The 26,316-nt window shown below is 44.9% G+C and overlaps 2 protein-coding genes across 9 annotated transcripts in view; one reads left to right on the forward strand and one right to left on the reverse strand.

Annotated features, from left to right (window-relative positions):
• The window catches only part of TK1 (thymidine kinase 1), a 38,211-nt gene that overhangs the window by 7,683 nt on the left and 4,212 nt on the right, over window positions 1–26,316 (reverse strand). The gene's annotated exons all lie outside the window — the stretch shown is intronic.
• AFMID (arylformamidase) lies at window positions 85–25,512 on the forward strand. 8 transcript variants are annotated; one of them, XM_053300683.1, is made up of 13 exons: window positions 85–270; window positions 14,001–14,252; window positions 16,832–16,902; window positions 20,056–20,146; window positions 20,759–20,863; window positions 21,068–21,116; window positions 21,336–21,421; window positions 21,514–21,586; window positions 21,813–21,910; window positions 22,092–22,170; window positions 22,866–22,998; window positions 24,259–24,363; window positions 25,003–25,512. In XM_053300683.1, exons 3-13 carry the CDS (start codon window positions 16,900–16,902, stop codon window positions 25,030–25,032), a joined length of 852 nt encoding a protein of 283 aa, XP_053156658.1. In that variant the 5' UTR covers window positions 85–270; window positions 14,001–14,252; window positions 16,832–16,899; the 3' UTR covers window positions 25,033–25,512. The 8 variants fall into 8 exon arrangements, with proteins under 8 accessions (XP_053156658.1, XP_053156659.1, XP_053156656.1 ...); XM_053300684.1 differs by having other exon boundaries at window positions 87–270; window positions 16,832–16,873; XM_053300682.1 differs by lacking the exons at window positions 85–270; window positions 14,001–14,252 and adding an exon at window positions 10,026–10,070.

The raw sequence follows: 26,316 nt of genomic DNA on the forward strand, positions 1-26,316 counted from the left end.
GAGAGGGCGGGAAAAACTTTTAAGAAAGTTTCGAGAAAAGCTTCCTCCCCAAAGGCTACTTCCCGGCATGCTCTGTGAAGGGAGGTTTTTGGGAGGATATGTACATGTTAGCGGGCTCCACCTGTTGTCGCTGTTCTTAAGTCGTTTTACGGTCTGAGTTTTCTTTTCTCTGCATGGCTGTTTTTGTGTTCGTCTTATTTTTAACTGACTCTTCTTGACTTAAGTAGGGCAGCAGCTACGATAGTTTTTAATCTTTTCTGTCAGTCAGAGGTAATAACAAAAATTCGATTGTTCTGTTTGTGCTATGGATGAATCCAAGTGAAAACTGAGTACACACCAGAACAGATTATTTTTGCAGATTCAGAATCTGTGTTCACACACAATTTAGAGGTGAAAACACAGGAGTCTCAGAGGGCTAATGTACAGAGCGATGCTTTTTAGTCCGCTGACCAAATGCTGAAAAAAACACTGCATGAAAAAGATACTTTAAATGACCGAAAACAACAAAAGACCCTTGTAGAACTTTAAACACCTTTGTTTCAGCATAAGCCAGGGATGCAAGCAGAGGGAAAACTTGAAGCCTTTCTCACTTAAATGGGGGGTGGGATAACATATGGGTTATGTATTAAGTTTGGTGGGGTGGGAGTTTAGTAAAATGGGGGGCAGGACTCAAATACTTATGAAAGGGATCTGCACTCCTCCTGATTTAAGCTTTCATGTACTACAGTTCATTGGATTCATGAACTGTCATCCTCAGTTGGCAGATGTATAGATAGATAGATAGATAGATAGATACACACACAGAGAAAGAGAGGGGTAGTAAACTTGGATTCAAAGGGCTATGGGATGGGGAAAAGGTGACCCTTATTATGTAAGTTAAAATGTGATGAGTGGCTGGCATCCAGACTAAATTATTCATGAGTAGTCCAATTGAAATTAATGGGACAAGTAGCCATGACTAACTTGTCCCATTAATTTCAGAGGGACTACTCATGAGTAACGTGGTCTGGATGTTAGCCATGACAACTAATAATAATAATAAATAAAGGAAGTGTCCTGGTTATGCTTAGTTAGTTAACTAAAGTATTGAGGTAGAATCAATAGTTTCCTATCAGAGTCTGAACCAACAGACCCCAACCTGCAAGCAATGGGATAAAATGGGCTGTGGAATGTGAGAGCTCCAGGGGTGATTATTGTTATGTGAGGCTAAATGCATGAGATTAGTAAAAGAGATCTTACATCAGCAGTATCAAAACCTCCATATTTGTTCAAGTGAAAATGGACTGAATCAATCATCCTGATAAATTCTGATTAAGTCATTTTCTACTGTAGTCTCTCTTTGAATTCTGTCTGCTGTAAAATAGCAATTTTCAACAATAGTGTCCTACTGGTTTCTGACTGATCATTTCTGATATCAGATTTGCATCCATTCTTTTGAGTAGAGACTGAGCTGTTTGTCCTGTGCAGGCAATAAAATGTCCACTGTTGGCAGGTGATACCATAGATGATCCAGTCAGAATAGTATAGCTGATGTTTTTAGGTCCTTAAATTATCAGTTATGGCTGTGGCACTTGCTCAAATGATCAAGCTCAGTAAACACACATACACTCAGAGTGTACATATTGTGCATACTAGTCCTGAGATAAATGAGTGAAAAAGTAGAGATTCCCCACCTAATGGCGCAGTGGGGAAGTAACTTGCCTAGGGAGCAAGAGGATGCTGGTTCGAATCCCCACTGGTATGTTTCCCAGAATATGAGAAACTCCTATATCGGGCAGCAGCGATATAGGAAGATGCTGAAAGGCATCATCTCATACTGTGTGGGAGATGATAATGGTAAATCTCTCCTGTATTCTACCAAAACAACCACAGGGCTCTGTGTTGTGAACCAAGCCTGATTTGTATACTAGATATGCTCAGGAGCTAGCATATGGAATTAGGCTGGCTTCACCAGTGTCACAAAGTGACCAGTTCTTTTATACAGTGACCATGTATACTCTAGGCGCAAAGGTAGAAAGAAGACCAAAACACTCCTAAATAATTCAGTGGGCTTTATTATAGAAAGTTGTGCATTAGGATAAAATTCAAACAGGTCATCTAAATTAAACATGTTACTGATTCAAGCTGTAGTGCGGTGTGCCTAGCTATCATATGTGTGTGCAATCAATAGTTACAGCTGTCTAATAAACCCTAATAAAGCATTTAGAGAGAAACAGAGAGAGGAGAAGGAGGAAGGGGGGCTTAGGAAGGGGGTGGCAGTGATTAATAGGGAGGAGAGAAGTGGGAAGCAGGCTAGGCTGTGGGTTGAATGGGCATCTCACCAGGTTCACAAAGAAAGCTTCAGAGGAATTGTTCATTGCTAGAACTTGAGAGCGATGCAGGCTTCTGATGGAGGAGAAATGCGGGTGCTGGAGAACAGGAGCCTGGGGTGCAAGCTTCAAGCAGGCTGGGGGCAGCTGCTCAGAGCAAAGTGAAGCACCATGGCTGGGTAGTCTGGACTTCTCGCTGCGCATCAGAAGTCACAGACAGTTCCTGCTGTCTATGGAAAGAGTTCCTGCTTTTAGCCCTACGGCTTCAGCAGCAAACTCGGGCATGGCTCTTGAGCACAGATCTGCTGATTAGGCAAAGCTTGCTGGCTCTCTGTTTGGCTTGCTCCATTTTTGCAGTTGCTTCTCCCTTTGATGTCCATTCCTGTTATCCTCTGGATATTGTCTTTTAATTATCAAAAATTAACTCAGGATATTTGGTCAGTCAGGGAACACAGGATATTGCTCCAGGGGCATAACTATAATAGGGCAAGGGGAGACAGTTGTCTGGGGGCCCACTGCCCAGAGGCAAGTCACATGACTGACTCCCCCAGCCACACACCTGCCCGGGTTTCCTTCAGTTGTATTCATGCGATATTGATGTGAGTGTTACGACCTGGAGCTACCAGAACAGCATGTCTTTCTCTAGTACCATTAAATGACTTGCGTCATCCACAATTTACAAAACCTTTTAAGAAATAATTTAGGATGATGTTCTATTGTGGCACATAGGTTTTTACTATGCTTTTTGTTACCACCATTCAGCCTCATTTAAGATTTCTTTGCCTCATGATCTGAGCTTCAGTGGGGGGAGGCATTTTAAAATCTTGTCTCTGGGCCCACTCCAACCTTGCTGCCCCCTGTAAATTGCTCTATTGTATTGTTCTATTGTCATTCCCAAAGTAAATTTGCCTATCTTGGTCCCAAGAATGTTAAAAGTCAGAGGAGTTTAGTGAAAGAATCAGATCTAATTGTGTGAGACAGCAATTAAATTACTTCTTGTGTACATTTATCTAGTGTGTAATTACAATAAAAGAATGTTTTAAAGTAACATCAAAAAGGGATGCATGGTTTGAGGCAAGTTAATCAATACATTTGACTAAGGCAGAAGCATCCTGCCAGTGAGGTAAGGGGATTACCGGAGAACAAGTTAATTTTAGCAGTGTGAGACTGGTAATTAAGCCTGACTCATTGTGTCTCTTGTGAGTTTCACAAGCACTGATAAACAATGCTAGACTACCCCTGCCTTCACAAATCATTTACCAGGCAGTCATGAGGTCTGGGTATCATGTACTAGTTAGGTCATCTGAATTCAGGCATTAATTGATTCCTTAATACAATGGAATCAGACATAGGCCTGGGTTCCATATAATTCTGGGTTGGTAGCTCTGGGTTGAATGTTGGGGTCAGGGTGTCCCAAACATCTGTGGTTGCCAGGAGTCGACACCGACTCGGCACAATTTTACTATGTCACACCCTGGGCCAATTATGTAACCACAAGGTACTGTATATTAGCTACTTTCCAAGCCACTCCGATGAAGAAATAATGAGTGGGTTGAGGGCTGCTTGATAAGCTTGCTTGCCATTGCTATTGTCACTGGCTTGGGAATGGAGTAAAGTGAAATACTGAATACTGAAAATATACAGTCAGATGTTAAAATTGGAAAGGGGCAATGGCACCATCTACCAGGATTTGGTTTGAGTGTTTACTAACGAATTAAATGCTTCTAGCCACTGGGATGTCAAGGATGGTAGAGTCAGAAGGGATGACTGCAACCCTCACTGGCCATTGCTTGCTTGCTTGCTTACTAACTACACTTACAGAAGAGCTCACAGCGGCTTACATGTGCTCTGTATGTTGGAGATGGAGTTCCAGTGCATGGACCTTTTGCACCAACTACCCTAATGACCACTAGGGGGCTTTTGGAGTAGAGATAGTGAATAAGGACCTCCCTAACTGTTCTACCTGTCTCTACTCTATGACCCCTGATGTGATTCTTCAGGTATTTCCTGTTGAGAGTCAGAAAGAAAGAAAGAGAGATCCCTCCTTCATTTCCTCTTAGAGAGCAGATGGAAACATATCTCTCTCCCCCTACCTATTCATTATGCAATTATTTAGATTAAAGATTAGTTCTTTCCTATCCAAAGGTGTACTTCACCAATAAATCTACTTAATATTTTATTCTACAAGAATCTCCATGTGTCTTCTCTAAATAGCTGCAACAACTAAACTCTACAAACTATTCTGTAACTGGAGTGGGAGGCTTCTTCAGTGCTCTGCTAATTAATCTGGCGGTAAAAATTACAACCCCCAACCCTGTAGGCTCCCTGGGCACCAGTCCATCCACAATGCTTACGGCCAGACCGGAACTGGAGTATGTGCCTTTGGATTGTTCCCTAGACTAAGGAAAGGAGAAAAGATTGGATGAGTGTTTCTAGTTATGGCAGAGTGGCAGTGTTGCATAGTGAGTGGTGCTTTCCACTGTTACCTCTAAGGTAACAAGTTTCACAAGTTTTCGGATGTCCGCTCAGTTCATTTTAGATCCCACTCAGGTTGAATCATAAAGGCCCCACTCTGAATGCAAGTGCGCGCACACTACTTTCATACTGCCACCCAGAACAAAATTCATTCTGCACAGAGATGAAAAAAATTAGAGGGACCACTGGTGCTTTCCTCTGCACTGCAGTCACTGCTCAGCTCCTGTTCTCTCAGGGCCCTAGTATGACAGCTTTAGTTATACACTGCATGTCATAAAGATGTACATTGTTTTCAGGCCATGAAATGTATTGGTTCACCATGAAAAAAAGAAACACAAATGCATCTACATGAGAAGAGGAAGGAACTATGCATGCACGCACACACACACACACACACACACACACCCTCTATCTTTCTGCCTCACCTTCCCCACAGGACTGTGGAAAGGCTTAAATGGATCCAAATCTCCATTCAGGCATAAAGCTGAGCGAGTAAGCTTGAGAAGTCCCTATGTCTCATCTTACAACAGGATTGTCATGAGGATGAAAAGAGAGTGGGCAGGGGATGCCATTCAGCTTTTTGGAGGAATGGAGAGATGACGATCCGTTGAAATCAAGCCCTGACTAGCAGCCTGGCTTGGCTTCCTTCCCTAGCAGCAGGTGCATAGGTGGGGTGGGGGCAGAATAGCGTGGTATAGTGGTTAGAGTGCTGGACTAGGACCGGGGAGACCCGAGTTCAAATCCCCATTCAGCCATGAAACTAGCTGGGTGACTCTGGGCCAGTCACTTCTCTCTCAGCCTAACCTACTTCACAGGGTTGTTGTGAAAGAGAAACTCAAGTATGTAGTACACCGCTCTGGGCTCATTGGAGGAAGAGCAGGATATAAATGTATAATAATAATAATAATAATAATAATAATAATAATAATAATGAATAGCAACATGGTCTGGTGGGGGGAGTCAGTGTGGGCGCATGGAGAAGGGTTTTGTGGTGTCAGGGAAGGCATTCGCTGACCTGACCTGGTCACCTGAAGTATTAGTTCTGAAGTGTTTCTTGTAACTGCTGGTATAGCATAGTGGGATACAGCACATGCCTGTAAGTCCAATGGCTATAAATTCAAGCCATGTGTACTCCCTAAGAAAGGTCTGTTGTTGTTGTTCTTAAGTAACCTCCTAACAGCAACAACCACCCTGACACAAACACACAGCATAGTGCCAGCTGTGGATTACAGTAAGGGAGGCCTGCAGGGCCCTGGGAAGGAAATGGAAGTTGGAGGAGCACTTCTGGGGGAAAGCTTGTTCCATCATCTGTGTCCACTGCAGACAAGAGTGATTCTAGAACAACTAGTTGGGGAGAGCAAAGCTCTCAGGGGAGTAAAGAGTTTGCTATACATTAAATTCTTATAGAGTTGAGGAAATTAATGCTTTGTTTAATTTTGCAATACTTGAAGGATTTTGATATATATTACATTCTTGTAGAGGTAAGATAATTAATGTTAATTGATTTATAGTGGTGGGGGAAAGCTGGTCTGGTAGCAAGCGTGAATTTATCCCCTTTGCTACGCAAGGCCTTGGATATGAGGCTATGAGGTCCTTCTTACAACCAGCTCTACCCTCACAGGGAAGTGCTAGCCTGGGTAGGACTAGTTGTGAGAACCACGGTGATCAAGACTGATCCTGGAGCTCCTTGGCTGGGTAGCCTGGTGTAGTGAATTACAGCCTTTGTCTCAGAGCAAGCTCCCATGAGGGTAAGGGAAAATGCTGAATCATCCCTGCTGAGCTTTCTGGCAAAGGCTACTCCTAAAACTTTCCTGTATTTTTGGTAGGTTCTTGTATTTTTGGTAGGTTCAAAAAGGCTGCCACCACCCACCCTCTCTATTACAGAGCTTGACCCTCCCTCGGCTTAGGGTGGAATTCCCAGGGAAAACTCTCTTTCTTTTGCTATTAGAAAAGTACAGACAACTTCCACATGCAAGCCCACATGTGATAAAACTGGTAGTTGCTGAACGTCTGAGGACGTGCTTGCTCCAGAGTAAGACCTCCTTCCAGCCCCGCCTTCTCCCGATTTAAAAACCCCACTCGGAGAGGCTTGTAAAAGAAAAGAACAAAAAGAAAACAATTGTATTCAAATACTACAGACTGTTACCATCTGTGGTTTTCTCAGCTTTTAGTTACAGGTAAAAATACTCAGTAAGTTACAAGAATACTTCAAAATGCACCCCAAATGATGTTGGGGCAACACACTTTAAAAATCATGGTTACCCAGTTGCACGGAACAGGTATGTAGGAAAATATAAAAGCAACTTTAAATGCTTACAGAGTCTTTTTGCAATGCTCTGGCTGGATAGGTGAAGGCTAGTGTTTCTTTGTTTAGTTACATTACAGGTAAACAATAATAGACCAGTATCAGGGTTATACAAAGCGCGCACAAAAGAAACAGAAAGTCTAATGCAAATTCTGACTAAAACTTTCCCTAGACTAAACTTCCCAAAGCCCAAAGTCCTGGCTTCCTTTGACTTGAACTCACCAAATCCTGGATGACAATTCAAGCTTCCTGGCTTCCCAGGACATGCAGAGACCTTTTCCTGCAGCCAGTTTTAAAGGCCACATGTCCTCCTCTCTACACTCCCAACCTGCTTCTTCTAACAAAGAAACTCTCCTTCCTCCCAATGGCTCTCTAGGTCCCACCCACCTGGAGTGCTGATTGGCTGAGTCCTGGAGTTCACCAGCCTGTCAGTCAGGACAGGGTTCACTTCCGATTCTCTATAGGGGCGGGTTGGCTGATTACTATACCTGGGTTTTGTACCCAGGATAAAACTGAGGTAGAAGACTGTGCACATGCCCTCCTACCTCACCAACTGGTTGTGTGAAAGCATGATATAACCGGAAAATCAAACATCACCAAGACCTGGCAGTGGTTCAAGATAGGCAACTTGAAGAAAGAAACAGAGAGTTTAATACTGGCTGCACAAGAACAGGCACTAAGAACAAATGCAATAAGAGCAAAAGTAGAAAAATCAACAACAAATAGCAAGTGCTGCCTCTGTAAAGAAACAGATGAAACCGTGGACCACCTAATCAGCTGTTGCAAAAGGATCAAACAGACTGACTATAAACAAAGGCATGACAAGGTAGCAGCAATGATATACTGGAGCATCTGCAAAAAATACAAGCTACCTGTAGACAAAAATTGGTGGGGCCATAAAATTGAAAAAGTGGTAGAAAATGAAGATGCAAAAATATTATGGGACTTCTGACTACAAACAAACATCTGCCACACAATACACCAGATATAACTGTAGCAATAGCAATAGCAATAGCACTTACATTTATATACCGCTCTATAGCCGGAGCTCTCTAAGCGGTTTACAATGATTTAGCATATTGCCCCCAACATTCTGGGTACTCATTTTACTGACCTCGGAAGGATGGAAGGCTGAGTCAACCTTGAGCCCCTGGTCAGGATTGAACTTGTAACCTTCTGGTTACAGGGTGGCAGTTTTACCACTGCGCCACCAGGGGAAGGACTGTAGTTCAGAAGAAAGAAAAACAAGTCAAAATAATCGACATAGCAATACCAGGGGACAGCAGAATAGAAGAAAAAGAAATAGAAAAAATCACCAAATACAAAGATCTACAAATTGAAATTGAAAGGCTATGGCAGAAGAAGACAAAAATAATCCCAGTAGTAACTGACTAATTCCAAAAGACCTCAAAGAGCACCTCAACAGCATAGGGGCCACAGAAATCACCATCAGCCAATTACAAAAAGCAACTTTACTGGGAACAGCCTATATTCTGCGACAATATCTATAATAATAACAACAATATTGATAACAAAATTCAGCCATCCCAGGTCCTTGGGAAGGACTCAATGTCTGGATAAAACAAACCAGTCAATGACACCTGTCTGACTGTGTAAACAACAACAAGAAGATGGTGCTTGGGGAAACATACATGGTTCTTCTTCCCACCCCCTCCCCCTTATCATCATGACAGCAGCCTTATATGGCAGGGTCAGCTCAGAGTAGGCCACTGGCCCAAGTGAGCTTCACAAGTAAGTGGGGATTTGAACCTATGTCTCTCAGTCCTCATCTAACCACTAAATGTCACTGGCTGTCATTTTGCAAGTCTTGTGACAAGTGAGACTTGCAACCCAGTCTTAAATTGAGAGGAGAATCCCATCCACAAGAGTTAGTTTGAAGAAAGCTACCTTAAGATCTGGGTATCCATCTCTGTTAGAGCTGCTCCATCCCTGTAGACCTTTAGGAAACAACTGAAGACACATCTCTTTAGCCAAGCTTTTTAGCTATTTAGTGGTTTTTAGGGGTAGCTATTTTAATTTGAAATTTTATATATTTTAAATTGTTTTAAAATGTCTTCTTTGTTTTAATGTTATAATCTGCCCAGAGACTTTGGTAGTGGGCGGTCTAAAAATATGCTAAATAAATAAACAAGGCAAAGAAATATTGTGAGAGGAAGCCACTCCCTCAGACTCTCACACATAAATACCTTTTTTAATTAAAACATTAGGATAAAAAAATTATGCTGAAATGTGCAGAGGAGGGAGAGATGGCAGAGTTCTCTTTTCATAATGCAGGTATTTGCTATCTGATAAAAAGGGGACAATGAGAAACTATGGAAACAGATTTGGGAACTATTTGTGAGATCAAACCCCCTCATAAATAGCTTAGGTGTTTTGTTTGTTTGTTTTACAACTTAGAGCTCTCTGATCTTATTTACTTTGAACATGGTATCTTTGAAGTGAACTGAGAATCTGAATCTACAAATCAAATGCACAATAGAAAATAACCATGTTCAGTAAGACCAGGGACCTTTTTCTTAGGGCAGCAAAAGTAAAAGATTTCATTTCTCTCAAAAAGGTTTTGGAGAGTTACTCTGGTCATAAAATAGCTTTCCCTGAATTTCTGCATAGATTTTAGCTTGTACCTTGTAGTAGGGAGATATCCTACTACTTTTCATTACTGCTACTATACTGTTATTGACTTTTCCTGTGGTGTCTGTTCTGACTGGAGCAAATCCTGAGAATGCTGTGCAGATGCATTTGCTAGGAGAGAGTATTGCCATTGTGATGATTTAATGTGAGGGGCTGACCTAGCAGTCATTCAGCAGGCACAGGGCAAGAAATAGGCTTCATTATGCAATTTGTTCCCAGAGACTGACTTTGGTCACATGATTCTAGTAACTCTAGCTGCCCTGCAGCACAACACACATTGGCACCTTTGAGCCAGTGACATGGGAAAGTGGCAGGAGATGACTAAAGAGGTAACAGGAATTATTAGGGGGGAAACTGGTGTGTGTGAGTGTGACAGAGTGAGGAGAGAGAGAGTTTTTCCGAAGGTCTTGTTTTGTGGTTACCGGCAGGAAAAAAGATTTTGGCCTTTGTGAGAACAGCATGGTTTTTTTCTTTCCAGGAAAGTAACCGTCTTGTGCTGCAAAAACAAATACTAACCTTAAAAATTCATAAATGTACTCCTTTAATAGACAAAAACCTAGCCCATCAGGTGCATGAAGCTGATAATGGAGGTATCAAATATTATATACGCATGAGGGTTGGGGGTAGAGATGTGATCAAGTAGCCAAGATAATTGCAGCAACTTAAAGACTAACATGTGTATTATAGCATATGTTTTTGTGGATGACAGTCCACTTAATGTGCAGCAGTGTGCAGTATTATTGTCCACAAAAAGAAGCTGATGCTACATTTTTAGATGATACAAAACTCTTGTTTTTCCTACAACTTACTAGTGTGGTTATATCTCTGGAAGTGTTATGTAACGTGAGATTAAAGGTAAAAGTACGTATTCTGAAAGCAGAGATATGGAACCTGAATCAATCAACTGAACTGAACAAGATTCAGTCATCATTAGGTATCAACAGGCCTATGTGTCAATCATCTCAGGGACACCCAGCATTTGCAAGTTAGAGTTCTATCTGCGTATCACCTGTGCAATAATTACTAGGACTGTTGCCTGATTTAAGAAGCTTGTATCAGTCAGTCATATATGCTTTGTGATTAAATATACATCAATTTGCATATTAATAAAATTATACTTTTGGAGAAAAATATTTATTCATTTTTAAGTGATACTATGCATATGTCACAGCACGGCTTGCCTTTGAAGTAGTATTTCCTCCTAGATGAGAAAGAAGGAGCAATGTCTCCTTCTCCTCTTTGATAGTAGTGGTAGTGCCTGCCACCCAATTTTTGTAAGTCCTTGTATTTAAAAAAGAGAGAGAGAGAGTTAAAGTTCCTATCCTAATATAGAATAGGGGACTAGGGCTGTAACTCTGTGGTAGAGCATCTGCTTGTAGGTAAAAGGTAAAGTGTGCCATCAAGTCAATTTCGACTCCTGGTATCGCTGCTGCCCCTTATAGGTGTTTTCCATAGTCGGCAAAACAGACCAGCAGGGGATTCAAACTAGCAACCTTCTGCTTGTTAGTCCAGCACTTCCCCACTGCGCCACTTAAGGTGGCCCTGCTTGTAGGTAGGGGCTAGGAGAGACTCCTTCATTGCTGCTGTCAAAGCTGCTGTCAGTGGCAGCCAGAACAGGTGGGTTGGGGATGGGGTGAGCGATAACCAAGCCCCATGGGTGAGGCTGTTCTCTTACCCTGTTCCTGCTGCCTGCTCTTCCTTGTTGCACCTGAATGTGGCATTAACCCCTGGCTTGCGGACTGGTTGTTTACCAGTATGGGAAACTGGGCAAATGACCAGCCCAAATGCAAAGGGTTAATGTAGTGGCTGGGAGAGCAAGGCAGATTTTTATTTTTACGTTTTAGATCCCGCTCTTCCTCCAAGGAGCCCAGAGTGGTGTACTACATACTTAGGTTTCTCCTCACAACAACCCTGTGAAGTAGGTTAGGCTGAGAGAGAAATGACTGGCCCAGAGTCACTCAGCTAGTATCATGGCTGAATGGGGATTTGAACTCAGGTCTCCCTGGTCCTAGTCCAGCACTCTAACCACTACACCACGCTGGCTCGTGGAATGGAGCAGATGGGATGAAGTGGCTGGAAAGAGTGAGAATGAACCTCACCTGAGGCTTGTTTGCCACGGTCCCCATCCACCTGCACTGGCTGTCCATCAGTATAGACAATACTAAGCTAGAAAGGCAGTTTTCTATGCACCTATAAATGGAAGTAAGAAACTGCATTTTATATGTTTTGATGCTTTATATTGGCCAACGATAGTCACAGGAAAACATAGGAAGACATTTTTGTATGTAAAAAGTGCCTTTTTTCCAAGTTACCTCAAGAATCTAGAAATAGCAGGATACTTGTCGGGGGGGGGAGCACTTGTTCCCCCTGGCACCACCTGTGTGGTTAAGTTCTAGAATAGAGGTTTTCCAGTTGTGTTTTGGAGAACTTATGGGTTTCTCAGAACCTTTTCGGAAGTTCCTCAATGAGAAGATCATTAATATCCAACAGCTTCCTAAAAAGGCAGCATTTCCCTGCAATGCACAGATGGAAAGGAGTTGAGTGCATTCCAGGGCACATGCTCAGTTTGCCCAGGGCAAGAATGAGGCCCCAAAGGGCCAGATAGCATCCTGCCTGAAGTGAGAGTAGGCAGCGGGACAAGTAGACCAGGGTGCCCTCTGCCATGTGAAGCGATTCAATGGCTACCATTCAAGGTTTCCTCAGCAGACAAGTCAATGTGGAGGGAATGGGCTAAGTTACCACTCCTTCCTGTGCAGCTGTTGTTGCCTCTAAGTTTACCCCTGCTGCCGTTCCCTGCTTCTCAGTGTCAGGTTTGTAGCTAGGGCAGTGGGTGTGGGGAGGTGTAAACAGTATCATAAAACAGAGTGTATCTTTGAAGTCCCTGTGCTTGGTTAAAAAGGTTGCTCATCTGAGTTCTGAGACATATTTCAAACAGGCTGAGGGGCTATTCACAGGACCGTGGTTGGGCAGACAGGCAGGCGGAGGCAGGATCCAACCTACCTTCCCTCAGATGACCGCTCTGAGCCCCAGTGATGCACAAGCCATGTGCCCACATGACCAGCACTGCTAGGAGCAGTGCAGATCCACACTGCTTCCGGCAGTGCTGGTAAACAGAGGCCAGGGCTCATTTTCCTGGCCTCTGTGAATCCCACAGTGTACCGCTCGACAAGTGTAGTGTACTGGGGGATTCCCCCAGGGAACAGGCACTCTAGGCCAGGGATTCTCAACGTCGGGTCCCCAGATGTTACTGGACTTCAACTCCCATAATCCCCAGCTCCAGTGGCCTTTGGTTGGGGATTATGGGAGTTGAAGTCCAATAACATTTGGGGACCCAGCGTTGAGAATCCCTGCTCTAGGCGGTTCTCACAGGCAGCCAAGCCCAGGCGTGGCTGCTTAAGCCTGGGATTGGCTGCTCATGAGGACAGCCACAGAGTCTGAGGACCAAACTAAAGATGACAACATCCAATTGTCGGTACGTCATCACTTTCTTAAAACTTTTACAGATAGTAGCCACAGGCAGGCCTGATCAGGATCATGGCATGGGAGGAGGGGCTTAACTCTTCCCCGCATGCCATTTTTCCTAATGCAAATCACGCACAACCAAAACAGCTATTTGCCTCGGTGGAGAAAGCAAATACATGTGCGTATTTCCCAATGTGTTCCACTAGCAGTGGGTGTGGGTGTGCGTGTGATTTGCATCAGGAAAATGATGTGGGAAGAGGATTAATCTCCTAGTCCGCCATGCCACAGTCCTGATCTGGATCAGGCCCTCTATGGCTGTTTGTAGAAGTTGAGAGAAAACTGAGATGGATTCACACAACTCTATCATCTTGTCTAGCTTGTCACCAAGAAACAAAGTAAAACACGTAGAACAGACACTATTTTCATAGCTGCTATGAACTTCTATTATGAATATTTATATACTGCTTTTCAACAAAAGTTCTCAAAGTGGTTTAAATGGAAAAATAAATAAATAATAAATAAGATGGTTCCCTGTCCCCAAAGGGCTTAAAACAGCACCTTGCAGAAATTGTCCTTGTATTCCGTTTAGGAATAGACTTGCCTATTTATTTATTTATTTATAAACTGCCCCATCCAAAGGCTCTGGGCAGTGTACAACAAATTTTAAAAGACCTAAAAACACACACATTTAAAATACGGTTCTAAAAACAATATAAAAACAATTCAAAAAGAATTTTAAAAACCATTTAAAACTAATTAAAATACTTTTAAATTTTTTTTGTTACAAACCTTGGAAGGCCAGGCCAAACAAGTAAGTTTTTAGGGCTCTCTTAAAGGCCGACAGTGAGTCTAAACTGCGGATATCTGCTGGGAGTGCATTCCATAGGCCAGGAGCAGCTACAGAAAAAGCCCGGTTCCGAGTTGCCACCAGACATACCGGTGGCAACTGGAGATGGACCTTTCCAGATGACCTCAACAAGCGATGGGGATCATACAGAAGAAGGCACTCTCTAAGGGAGCCCAGACCCAAGCCATTCAGAGCTTTAAAGGTAATAACTGGAAACATATTGGCAGCCTGTGCAACTGTTTTAAGACAGGCATAATATGGTCTCTCTGGGTTACCCCAGAGACCAAGCAATCTGGCTGCCACATTTTGAACTAACTGAAGTTTCCGAACTTCGTACAAAGGCAGCCCCACGTAGAGCGCATTGCAGTAGTCGAGTCTGGAGGTTACCAGCTGATGCATCACTGTTTTGAGGTCATTCTCTTCAAGGAATGGATGCAGCTGTCGAATCAACCAGAGTTGATAGAAAGCGCTCCTGGCCATAGCCTCCACCTGAGATACCAGGGTGAGGCCAGGATCCAAGAGCACTCCCAAGCTGCGTACCTGTTACTTCTGGCAGAGTGTAACCCCATCCAGCACAGGAAGATCTAACTCATCCCTTAAATTCCGATCCCCCACAATGAGCACCTCCATCTTGCTTGGATGCATGCAAGCAAGCATGCAGGCAGGAGAGAGAACAAGTGCAATGAGTGTGAATTGAGAAAACCAGTAAAAAAAAAAGAGAGATCGTGAGAAAGGAGATGGAGTGGGAGGAGGAGGAGGAGAAACAGATTTGGGTGTCATCGGCATACTGATAACACGCTGCACCAAATTTCTTGATGACATCACCCAGCGGTTTCATGTAAATGTTAAAATGCATTGGTGACAGAATGGAGCCCTGAGAGACTCCATATAATAGCTCCGGTTTTAAAGAGGAACTGTCACCAAGCTCCACCATCTGCAATCTGCCTGAGAGATAGGAGTGGAACCACTGCAAAGAGTGCCTCCTATCCCCAATTCCCCCAGGCAATCCAGAAGGATACCATGGTCGATGGTATCAAACACCGCCGAGCGATCCAAAAGAACCAACAGAGTCACACTCCCTCTGTCGATTCCTTGGTCAAGGTCATCCATCCTTGGTCAAGGCCCACCAAGGCAGACTCAGCCCCATAGCCCACTCTAAAGCCAGTTTGAAATGGGTCTGGATCACTGCTTCTCAACCAGTGGTCCGGGGACCACTGCGGGTCTGCGGAGACTTGAGTGGTGGTCTATGGCTGGGAGGTAAGTCTCCCCGCCTCCACAATGGAGGCGGCAGTGCCAGATTAACCTAGGGCCCCACACTTTGTCTTGTTTCTTAACTCCGCAGGGGGTTGAGTGCAGGTCTGGTCCTTGAACATACCCCCTTTTGAGCTGGCGGGGGCCCACGGCTGGGAGCTCTCTGGAGCTAATCTTTAACCAGGCAGCCTTTGCTGCAGGGCTCTGCTTTCCTCCAGCATCCCAGGCAGCCTTTTGTCACTCCCAGCTAATCTCTCCAGTCTCTCACTTGATGAGAGGAGATACTGAGACCGAGTGACTTCACTGGTATGTAGCCTGTGACACACACACACACACACACACACACACACACACACACACACACACACGACAGGTAGCAGGGTGAATGAGAGGGAGTGCTTGGCTTGGCTGGAGTGCTGCATGTATAAACTCTGTTCTGAACTTACTACTACTACTACTACAGAGGAGGAACAGAGGAAGGCAGGCAGGCAGGCAAAAGATAAGAAAACAAACAAAAGTAAGCCACAGTGCTGATCAAATGAAAAAGGAAGGGAGAGATAAGAAGAATGAAAGGGGTGGGCTGATCATTGACTGACTCACCAAAAGGGGATGAAGATCAAATAAAATGGGATTTGTAAAAGCAAGCACACAGGAAAGAACAAGTACAATTTGTGTGAACTGAGAAATCAAATGGGGGGGGGGGGTGAGGGAGATGAAGAAAGGGGTGGCTGGGGTCAGCTACTGACTTACCAAAAAGGGGATGAAGCTAACAAACTGAGATTTTTAAAAGCAAGCATGCAGGCAGGAGAGAGAACAAGTGCAATGTGTGTGAATTGAGAAAACCAGTGAAAAAAAGAGATCATGAGAAAGGAGATGGAGTGGGGGCTGGGTGTAGCAAGGTATGAAATGGTGAATAGAGGAGAGAGAAGGAGGGAAAGAAGGATAAAGAAGAGACCCACTAAAAGTTTTCCCACTCGTGTGTGAGTACATAGCACTTCCCCCCCTTAAACGGCTGCCTATAAATCATTACAGTTGTAAAAACCTGGCTGGATATCGTAGATGAATGTGTGGTATGAAGGGTTAATCTCCCACCCCATTCCCTGTGGTTTACTTTTCTAATGTGAATGCCATATTGATGTGTAAAGTTCATTACCATAACATTACCTTTTCGAGGGCTGCTGTGTTTTAGTTGTGAATGTACTGCTTGGAGGTTTTTTGGATGATGTTTGGTTCCAGACTTCCAGTATGATATGAGATGGCATGTTTTAAGCTTCCTATCAATTAAGTTGATACACTGGTTTAGTGGTAGCAAATATGCATTGTCCCATTTGCTATGGAGATCACGGGCAGGGATTACCAAATGATGCGGTGGGGAAGCTGGAGGGGGAGTACTGTGTGTGTGTGTGTGAGAGAGAGAGTACTATTTTAAAAGCAATATTAAATTACTATTTGTATGCATTTAAGTAGTAAGACATTATGTACACAGGAACTTGACACAGGTTCCTGCCTGCTTGTTTTTATGCAAAATAGATACATGAGGAGTAAGAAAACACAGAACTGGAAGAATGAAGTGTAAGGTTGCTACATATTTATAAAATATGGTAATGTTAAATTTGGACTTGACAAATCTCAGGTGCCAGGGAACCATGATGTCTAATCCTTTCCCTCCTCCCCCTTTTGAGCCAGAACTTCAAAAGTTAAATTTGATTAAATTCATTTTAATTAATTTCACTTGATTTAATTAATTGATTGATTAAGTGTTACTTTAATAAGCAGCACCCTAAAAATTGACCTCAGCCCCCATGAGTCAAGTCACGGTCAGTTTTGGCCCACCAGGTCATTTGAGTTGTGCACACCTGTATAGTACTAATAGATACACTTGAAACCCCTTTGATAACTGCTGGTCTGGGACTGGAAACCGTGCACGAAGAATTTAGTGGTCCTTGACTCCAAAAAAGTTGAGAAACACTGGTCTAGATAATCGATTTCTTCCAAAACTGCCTGAAGATGGTTAGCTACCACTCTCTCAATCACCTTTCCCAACCATGGGAGATTGGAGACCGGCCTATAACTTATCCATCACTGAGGGTTCTAGGGAAGGCTTATTAAGTGGTCTAATCATTGCCTCCTTCAAACAAGGAAGCATCCCACCCACCCTCAGCGATGAGTTAATGATATTAACTAGGCCCTCTCTAACAATTTCCCTGCTAGATAGAAGCAGCCAAGTTGGGCAAGGAACCAGAGAACAAGTGGTAGGCCGCACCACCCCAAGCAGCTTGTCCACGTCATCAGGCATCACAGATTGAAACTGATTCAATCTAATACTGCAAGAGGGATTGCTGGACACCACCTTAATAGACTCTGCAGAAATAGTGGAGTCCAAGTCAGCCTGAATACAAGAGATTTTGTCCGCAAAGAACCCATTAAAAGCATTGCCGCAGAACAAAGTCCTTGGGGATTGGTTCGAATTGGAAGGAGCTTGAATCAGACTCCTCACAAGCTGGGACAGCTCTGCTGGACATGAACCTGCAAAAGCAATGTGGTCAGACCAGAATTGTTTTTTTGCCGCACACACCACCTCCGCATAAACCTTCAAATAGGCTCTATGCTGTGTCCTGTCACATTCAAGTCGAGTTCTCCTCCAGTTGCTCTTCAGTTGCCTACCTTGCTGCTTCAGACCCCACAATGCCTCTGTATACCATGGGGCCACTTTTAAAGCAGGTTGGAAGTGAAGCTTAGGAGCGATCGTGTCTACTGCCCTTGTGAGTTCCCTATTCCAGATTCCTACCAGGGCATCAACATAATAACTGGCAGGACCAAAATTAAAACCCTCCAAGGCTTTTTGGAATCTTACTGGGTCCAGCAGCCATCTTGGGTGGACCATCTTAATAGGTCCTCCACCCCTGCAGGGCTGGGTTGTGGCTGTGAAACCAACCTTAACCAGGTAGTGGTCCCGTCCATGACAATGGGGAAACCACAGGATCTCACACCCACAGAACACGCCCCCCGATCCGAACAAAAGACCAAATTGAGTGTGTGGCCGGCAACAGGAGTTGGTCCTGAAACTAGTTGGGATAGGCTCATAGTTGTCATGGCCGCTATGAACTCCTGAGCCGCACCAGACAAGTCAGCCTCACAATGGATAATGAAGCCCCTCAGAACTAAAAGTCTGGGTGACTGCAACACCAATTCCGAGACCAGCTCTGTCAGCTCAGTTAGAGAGTCAGTTGGGCAGCAGGGTGGACGGCACACCAACAGAATCCCCAATCTATCCCTAGTTGCCAGCCTCAGAAAGACACACTCCATGTAAGTCAACTGTTGCACAGAGGCCTTGGTAAGGGGAATGGTATCCTTATGGACCACAGCCACCCCACACCCCCACCCACATCCCCTAGCCTGCTCCACAACAAAGTAGCCTGGTGGAAGAAGCTGGGCCCAAACTAGGCCACTAGCCTCCCCCATCCAGGTCTCAGTTATACACGCCAGGTCAGTTCCATGCCTCATCCATGATCAAGGATTATTCCAGTCTTATTCTGAACCAACCTGATATTGCAAAGGAGCAAGACTAGGTTCTGTGGGAAGTTGGAACTGCTCCCTGAGGCCAGAGAGCTGACAGGGCAGCTGGAAGTGGAAACAGTTACTAAATTACTAGTTTCTTTTCACTTGTAACAGTCAGCTGCTCTGCCAACGCCAATTCTTCTGTTCCCTACCACAACAGTAATAGTTGCCCCAGAGCCACTGGACACATACCCAGCATCATTCTGCCCAAAAGAACCCAAACACATGACAACAAAAGGCCTGGCACAACCCAATAAAAGGAGAGCTAACAATATTCAACCCAGATCTCCAACCCCACCTTAATATAACTCTCCCCCCACCTGACCCCAGTCCCACACCAAAGGCCCAGCATCAAAGGCTGGCTCCCTTTGGTGGCCACCTACAGGTGGGCCTCTGGTGTGCCTTCCTCCAATATATGCTACCAAGGGCTCCAGAAATCTCCCCTCTCATGAGAAATCTCTGGTCCTTGGGGACAGGCGGAATAAATCAAGCATTAGAAGGCACAGGTGGAATAGGACAGCAATCAGGCTGCCACAAGCTGGTTCTTCCCTTGGTCTGGGGCTGCAAAAACAAACCTCCTCAACTGAGACAGGAATGCGCAGGCAGGGTGAAACGGCTGTTGTTCATCAGGAGAGGTCAGGGAGCTGACAGAATCTACCCCCCTTCCTCTCTTCACCCTCTCCAATCTCCTATGATTCTCTCTACCTGCTTATTATCTCTTCCTGCTTACAGGTGCACCTCAAATCTAATATTACCATGCTGCTCCCCTCCCCGTTAACTTATTCCAGCCTCCCCGTTAACTTATTCCAGCCTTATTCCAGCCCATTCAGGGGTGGATTAAGCTTGTTGCCACCCATAGGCAAAAAAGGTTTTTGCTGCCCTTTTACCTTAAACAAAAAAGGCTTGCTTTTTTTTTTAAGGTAAAGGGGGACTTTCTCCTCACCCACACCACCTTTGCTGCAGCAGCCGCTGCCCACAGAGAGGGATGGCAAAATTTGAGGAGGAACAAAATTTGCTGTTCCTCAGATTTTGCCACTGTAGGTAAATGCCTACTCTGCCTCTCTATTAATCCACCACTGCAGTTATCCCTTCAGGCTCTGCCTGTGCTTCTCAGTCCAATTCCCTGACTCTTCTTTTTTTTAAAGACAAAAAGGTAGCAGTGTAGTTATCCCAGCCCTGATTTTTCCCCCTTGCAGGAACTGGAGACTCAGTACTCCCCTAGCAGGTGGTCTCCACGGCTGGACAAGGATGCTGTGATTGAGGCTCATGTGCAGGCCACGAGCGAAGGTAAAGGACCCGTGAGAGTCCAAGATTCAGTGATATGTAGGATAGGGGTGGGCAGAAAGTAGAATAACAGTGGCCACTGGTCAGTTTTTTGTAGACCGCCTGGCATCTGCTGGTTGCTGGGATTCTTGTGGGAGTCAGTGAGTCTTGGGAGTAAATGAGTCTGCCAGCAAGGCAGTACTTACATTCTTTAGAGGGACGACTCAGGATTACTTAACACAGATTATTTATGCCTTAAAGAGATCCTGTAGCTGCATCTCCACATTGTATACAGTATTTAAAGCACATTGATGGGCCTAGGAGATGATTCTTCTAATAATAATTTTTTAAAAGTAGACCACACAAGTCAGCCCACCTCTGGTGTAGAAGAGAGAGAGACTCGTAGGAAGAGCTGAAACAGACACTGGACAGAAGGAGGATTTCCCTCTAGACCAGTGAGGAGCTTTTCTCCTTTAGGTGCTGAACAGCGAAGACAAAACTTATATGTATTTTCCCACAACCTGCAAGGATGTTGGGATTGTACATAGGCACTGATATATGAAGTCTCTTGGGAGTGTGGGAGGGCAGTCCAGGTGTGATTTTGGCTCTATTGCTGTGTGCCTTCCTTCACTGTAGCAACCCACAGTGCCCAGATGGCCACCCAGACACTGCTGAATGTGCCCTATGGATTGAGTGAGGGAGAGAAACTTGATGTGTATCTTCCTAAAGACCTCTCTGAAAGTAAGAGTGCATGGGGACATGCTGGGATGACTGTGATGGGGTGGGAGGATACTGTGGGATGCATGCATTTGGTTGTGGCTGAGAGCCACCTTGGGGAGATGAAGCAAAGGAAGAAAGGGAGCGGGTGATGTGTTGGGGGGGTTTGTGGGGGGGGTGATAGATGGTGGCCTTTACTGCCTGCTTATCCACTGTGTTCCTTTTCAGCTTTTCCTCTGGTCCTCTACATTCATGGCGGCTACTGGCAGTTTTTGAGGTGAGTTGTTCTGGAGGTTGCCTATGGATAGGAGAGTTACGGCCCTGGACCTTTGAGCACAGGACCTAACCGGGGTGGTGTCCCAGCCAGCAGAACTCCCTGCGCTTACTTGGGACTGCCATTCTCTTGACCTAAGGAGTCAGGTAGTAGTAGTGATAGAAGACCTTTTGTGCTTGAATGTAACCATCTGTCCTTTTCCTTCTGGTGTCCCACCTCTAGCAAAAATGTTTCAGGCTTTGCTGCATGGCCTTTAGTGACTCATGGCATTGCCTTAGCTGCAGTTGGCTATGATGTGGCTCCCAAAGGTATGTGGTGGCTGTGGGGGAAGCAGATGTCCTTTCTGATACACCCTCCCTAGCATCTCATGCCATTGTTGGATGTTGTGCTTTTCGTCCAGGCCAGCTGGAGGTAATGGTCAGGCAGGTGCGACGTAGTGTGGCTTTTGCAGTTCAGCAGTACACAGGGATCAGGTAGGTGGTGCATAACAGGCTGTGGGAGGTTGCAGGGTGGACATGCCTAGCAGCCTTGAGTCGGGGAGGAGCTCCAGGGACTAGTCCTACCTTGCTCAAGTCTAGCATGGGACTGCTAGAAACCCTTGATGGCCTTTGGGTTCAGATACCTCTGGCAGTTCTATCCTCTCTATACCAGTCAGAGCCTTTCATTGGCTTACTACAACCACATGTCATTTGCCCTTAGTGGTGTTTATCTGCTTGGACACTCAGCAGGGGCTCACCTGGCCGCTATGGTGCTTTCGACAGACTGGAAAGAGTTTGGTGTTGTGCCGAACATCAAAGGTACTGGCTGGGAGACATCCATCCCATTCTTCAGTCTCTTTACATTCCAATATTACCCACTTCCCTTACTTGATTGTCATACCTCCCTAGAATGTCAGACCAAGTGTCCTGAATGCTGGGAATTGGGAGCTTTCCACTGGACTATCTCTAAGATTTTCTGGGCTTGTATTTTTCTTTCCAGGAGCCTTTTTGGTGAGTGGCGTCTATGACCTGGAGCCCATAACACACACTTATGTCAATGATGTTCTGCACATGAGCCGGTGAGAGCTACATTTGAGAACAGAAATGCACAACTTGTGGAGGAGAGTAACACTGCAGTAGGTCTCTTGAGATTTCAGGCCCCCACCAGTGTTCCCTCTAACAGGGATTTCCAGACGTTGTTGACTACAACTCCCAGCTCCTAGGATCATCCTGGTCATGAAGAAACATGCTGAACATATTGCTTTGTGCAGCTGGTTGTAGAGTTTTGCCAGCTGAATAGTTTTGGCTTAGAAGCTCAACACTAACATGGCTTTCTCAGATAAACTCATGCTTCACTATAACTACACATCTTTTCAAATTTTGAGATCTGTATAGATTGCTATTGTTTTCTCTTGGCTTCGCCCAGATAAATGTCAGGCTCTTTTCACCAGCTTTTACAGTCCCACACTGCTTGCCTCTTTCCACTGTTCCATGTGATTTCTCTACCTAAATTCACACACCCTTTTGGCCTCCTCCACACTGTGCATCAAATGGACTGCAAATATACATCTGCTGTACCCCAGACATCCCACATACATACGCACACCAGACCCTTCCAGACCCGTACACTTTGCTTTCTTGTTTGCTACTGTAGAAAGTAAATGCTTGCAGACATGCATTCTATGTACAGATGTGTAGCCCCTTATCAGTAGTCCAAGCTTTGTCTCCTTTTCATGTCTACAGTGTCTCAACTATGTGTCTATCTTCACTCCAGGGAGGTAGCCCAGTGGAACAGCCCTTTGAAGTGTGTGCCTGAGTTGGAAAACAGGAGAGCTTGCCAAGTACTCATCACTGTGGCACAGCATGACTCACCTGAGTTCTGCAGACAGTCCCAAGAGTATTTTGAGGTGTGTTGGTCACTGGAGTCCGTCTGAAATGCGGGGGTTCCATGTTCAGAAGAGATGTATTTTATTTTAATTTTATGTTTACATTTATACCCCACTCTTCCTTCAAGGAGCCCAGAGCAGTGTCTGTTGTTAGGTTTATGCTCACAACAACTCTGTGAGGTAGGTTAGGCTGAGAGATCGGTCACTGGCCCCAGTTCACCATGTGAGCTTCGTGGCTGAACAAGGATATGAATTCAGATCCCCTAGTCTGAATCCCAATGGCGGATTACTGCACAGGCAGTATCCTCCCTCAAGCCTGGTTTACTCAGAAATGAGACAGAGCGGGTGATTTCAGGCCTCTGCGCACGCGTGTGTGCACAGAGGCCTGAAATCGCCCGCTCTGTCTCATTTGCAAGTAAGCCGGACTTGAAGGAGGACCCCTTTCGCCACCGTCCTTCAGTGCCCGATCTCACCTCCTGTGATGGTTTAGGAGGCGGGCAGAGCCTCCACCACTAACACAGAGGCATTTATAAAGGTAAAAGTCAGAAATAAGTTTCCCTCCCCTCCAGGCCCCCTTCATCTTGTCCCTGGGGCGGTAAATCTTTGGTGGCCTATGGGTGGCCAAAGGATTAATCCACCCCTGCTGAGTCCCTGTTATAACCAAAGCTGGGCAATTCCTCCCCCCAGCCTTGGTAGCTGTATCAGTCAGTTAACGTGTGTTAGCCTAGCCAAGCACATAAGAATAACCACCGTCAAGCAGACTACCCTATTTATAACAAAGACTTCATATTTGCCTCAAGTCTCACCCTGCAGGAGCAACTGTCCAGTTGCGCTTTGGTGTATGTGTTTGGGTGCATGCTCTCAAGCATGCATATTCATTCTCTGGAAGTGATTCACAGGATGTTCAATAGAAGTCACTGGGCCTAAATAAGTATGAGTGGTCTGTACATCAGTCCCTTTGTGTATACCTGCATTTGGCATGTATATATGCATACATGACCATTGAGACAGTATGCACCTACACTCAGCTCTCTGTATTGTACCTGATGACTCACATGTGTGGAAGGTGGGACCCATCATGCCTAGGACTTCTCGCTTCATACTTCTGACCTCTCCATCACCCATTGCCCTTAATTGTGGATCATCGGGGCTGCACCTGCCACCACCCTTCCTCCAGATCTTAGCTTGCCAATTATTAGAGCAAAGCCTCTCTTAGGGCAAGGGTACTTGCAGCGGCCATGATGAAGATAGATTTGTTGACATTCCTGCTGCTCCCCATAGGCTCTGCGTGCAGCTGGCTGGAGTGCCTCCTTGCTGAACATTGCAGACACAGATCACTTTGATGTCATTGAGAAGCTCTCCCAGGAGGACTATCTCCTCACACAGGTATAGGGGTGAATGAGCTGAAGTGAAGTGACACTGGCAACCAGTGAAGGCAGCATGAATGCTATGAGCAGTGCTTCAGGTGTGACATGACATCCTGCATCTCCAGAATGCCAGGGTTCAGTATTTGATGTGTCACAGAACTGCCAGTCATAACTAGTAGCAAGCATAGCAACACTTCAAAATTATTGCACTTCTAAGTTCTGTCATTGCTGTGAAATGTGCTAAACTAGTGTCAAAGCAGAAATGGTGGGGGGAGGGGGAGAGAAGCCGTCCTGCACACAAACATCCGGTGGCATATGAGCCATCTCCCTGTGATGTGATCCCACATCACTGAGGAGTGTGTGAAAATATCCTAGCCATGTGAATGGGGATGATCACATGAGTCTTTCCAGCCCAAATGTTGCCCTCTCCCTCCCAGTAAGTCACTGATCAGCTGATACAGACTCATGCAGTTGGCCCCACCCATGCTCCCTAGCAGTGTGGAATCACTCCACAGAGGAGCAGGGATGTGATCCCCCCCCCATAGTTGCACCAAGGTTTCCCCCTGCCCAAATTGCATAGTAATTTATTACTTCATGTATATAATATTCTGTGAAAGAAATACATTTAAATATATACTTGTTTTTTTTAATATTTCAGGTGATTTTGCAAATGATCTTGAAAGGCTGATTGGTTGAAGACCTCAGCCTGAAGTTCCTACCCATAGCCATGAACTCATCCTGTGCTGTTGGTATATGCCCCCTGCCTCCCTTAATGCTCTTATAGTTCACAATGGGGATGTACTTCTTGCCACTCTCTTTTCTCAGTTGCAGCTGTATGAAGTCCAGAAATCAATTTGGAAGACGCAAGTCTGTTCAAATGGAACTCTGAAATATATTTCTACCTGATTGCTTTGAAGGGAATTAGTTTTTGAAGGGAACACAATTTCTTTCTCATAGATACTCTGATGCAAAACCAGCCTTATCAGTAAACTTTGGATCTCTGCTGTTATTATAGACTGTTTCCCAAACTGCTTTTTGAGAACATTAAAGTAAAACCAGAACATAAATTGTAACTGCATTGTGGTTGTAAATCACTTTCCTCCCCAGGAGATGATGTGGAAATGAATCTGTGAGCACAGACAAGACGTAATTGCTACATAAATCACACTTTTCTTTATTCCTCTCAGTCTCTGAGCTAAAGAGGTCTTTCTTTCACTTACAGCAGCAGCTGAATATTTACCATGCACTCTGGCTACATGGGAAACTGACTTATTTTACATCAGATGGACCAGTAGTCCAAGTACAGCCTTCTCTGATTAGCAGTAAATCCTCGAGACCTCAAAGATCTTTCCCAGGCCTGCAATCTGAGATCCTTTAACTGAAGGCTGAACCCATGGCCTTCTGCATGAAAACATATGCTTTGCCACTGACCCTCATGAATGTTTAGAGATGCCAGGTCCACAAGACAGAAGCAGTCTTGAACTAAGAACCTTGCACACAGGAAGCTGCGAACTCTGAGCAGAGCTATACTAGAGAAGAGTAAGAGTAAGAGAGCCAGCGTGGTATAGTGGTTAGAGTGCTGGACTAGGACTAGGGAGACCCGAGTTCAAATCCCCATTCAGCCATGATACTAGCTGGGTGACTCTGGGCCAGTCACCTCTCTCTCAGCCTGGCCTACTTCACAGGGTTGTTGTGAAAGAGAAACTTAAGTATGTAGTATACCGCTCTGGGCTCCTTGGAGGAAGAGCAGGATATAAATGTTATAATATAATATAATATAATATTAGATATAGGAACATAGGAAGCTGCCATATACTGAGTCAGACCATTGGTCTATCTAGCTCAGTATTGTCTACACAGACTGGCAGCAGCTTCTCCAAGGTTGCAGGCAGGAATCTCTCTCAGCCCTGTCTTGGAGGTGTCAGGGAAGGAACTTGGAACCTAGATGCTCTTCCCAGTGCAGCTCCATCCC

This window comes from Hemicordylus capensis, chromosome 2 (assembly GCF_027244095.1).
Source record: "Hemicordylus capensis ecotype Gifberg chromosome 2, rHemCap1.1.pri, whole genome shotgun sequence".
Taxonomy (NCBI): Eukaryota; Metazoa; Chordata; class Lepidosauria; order Squamata; family Cordylidae; genus Hemicordylus; species Hemicordylus capensis.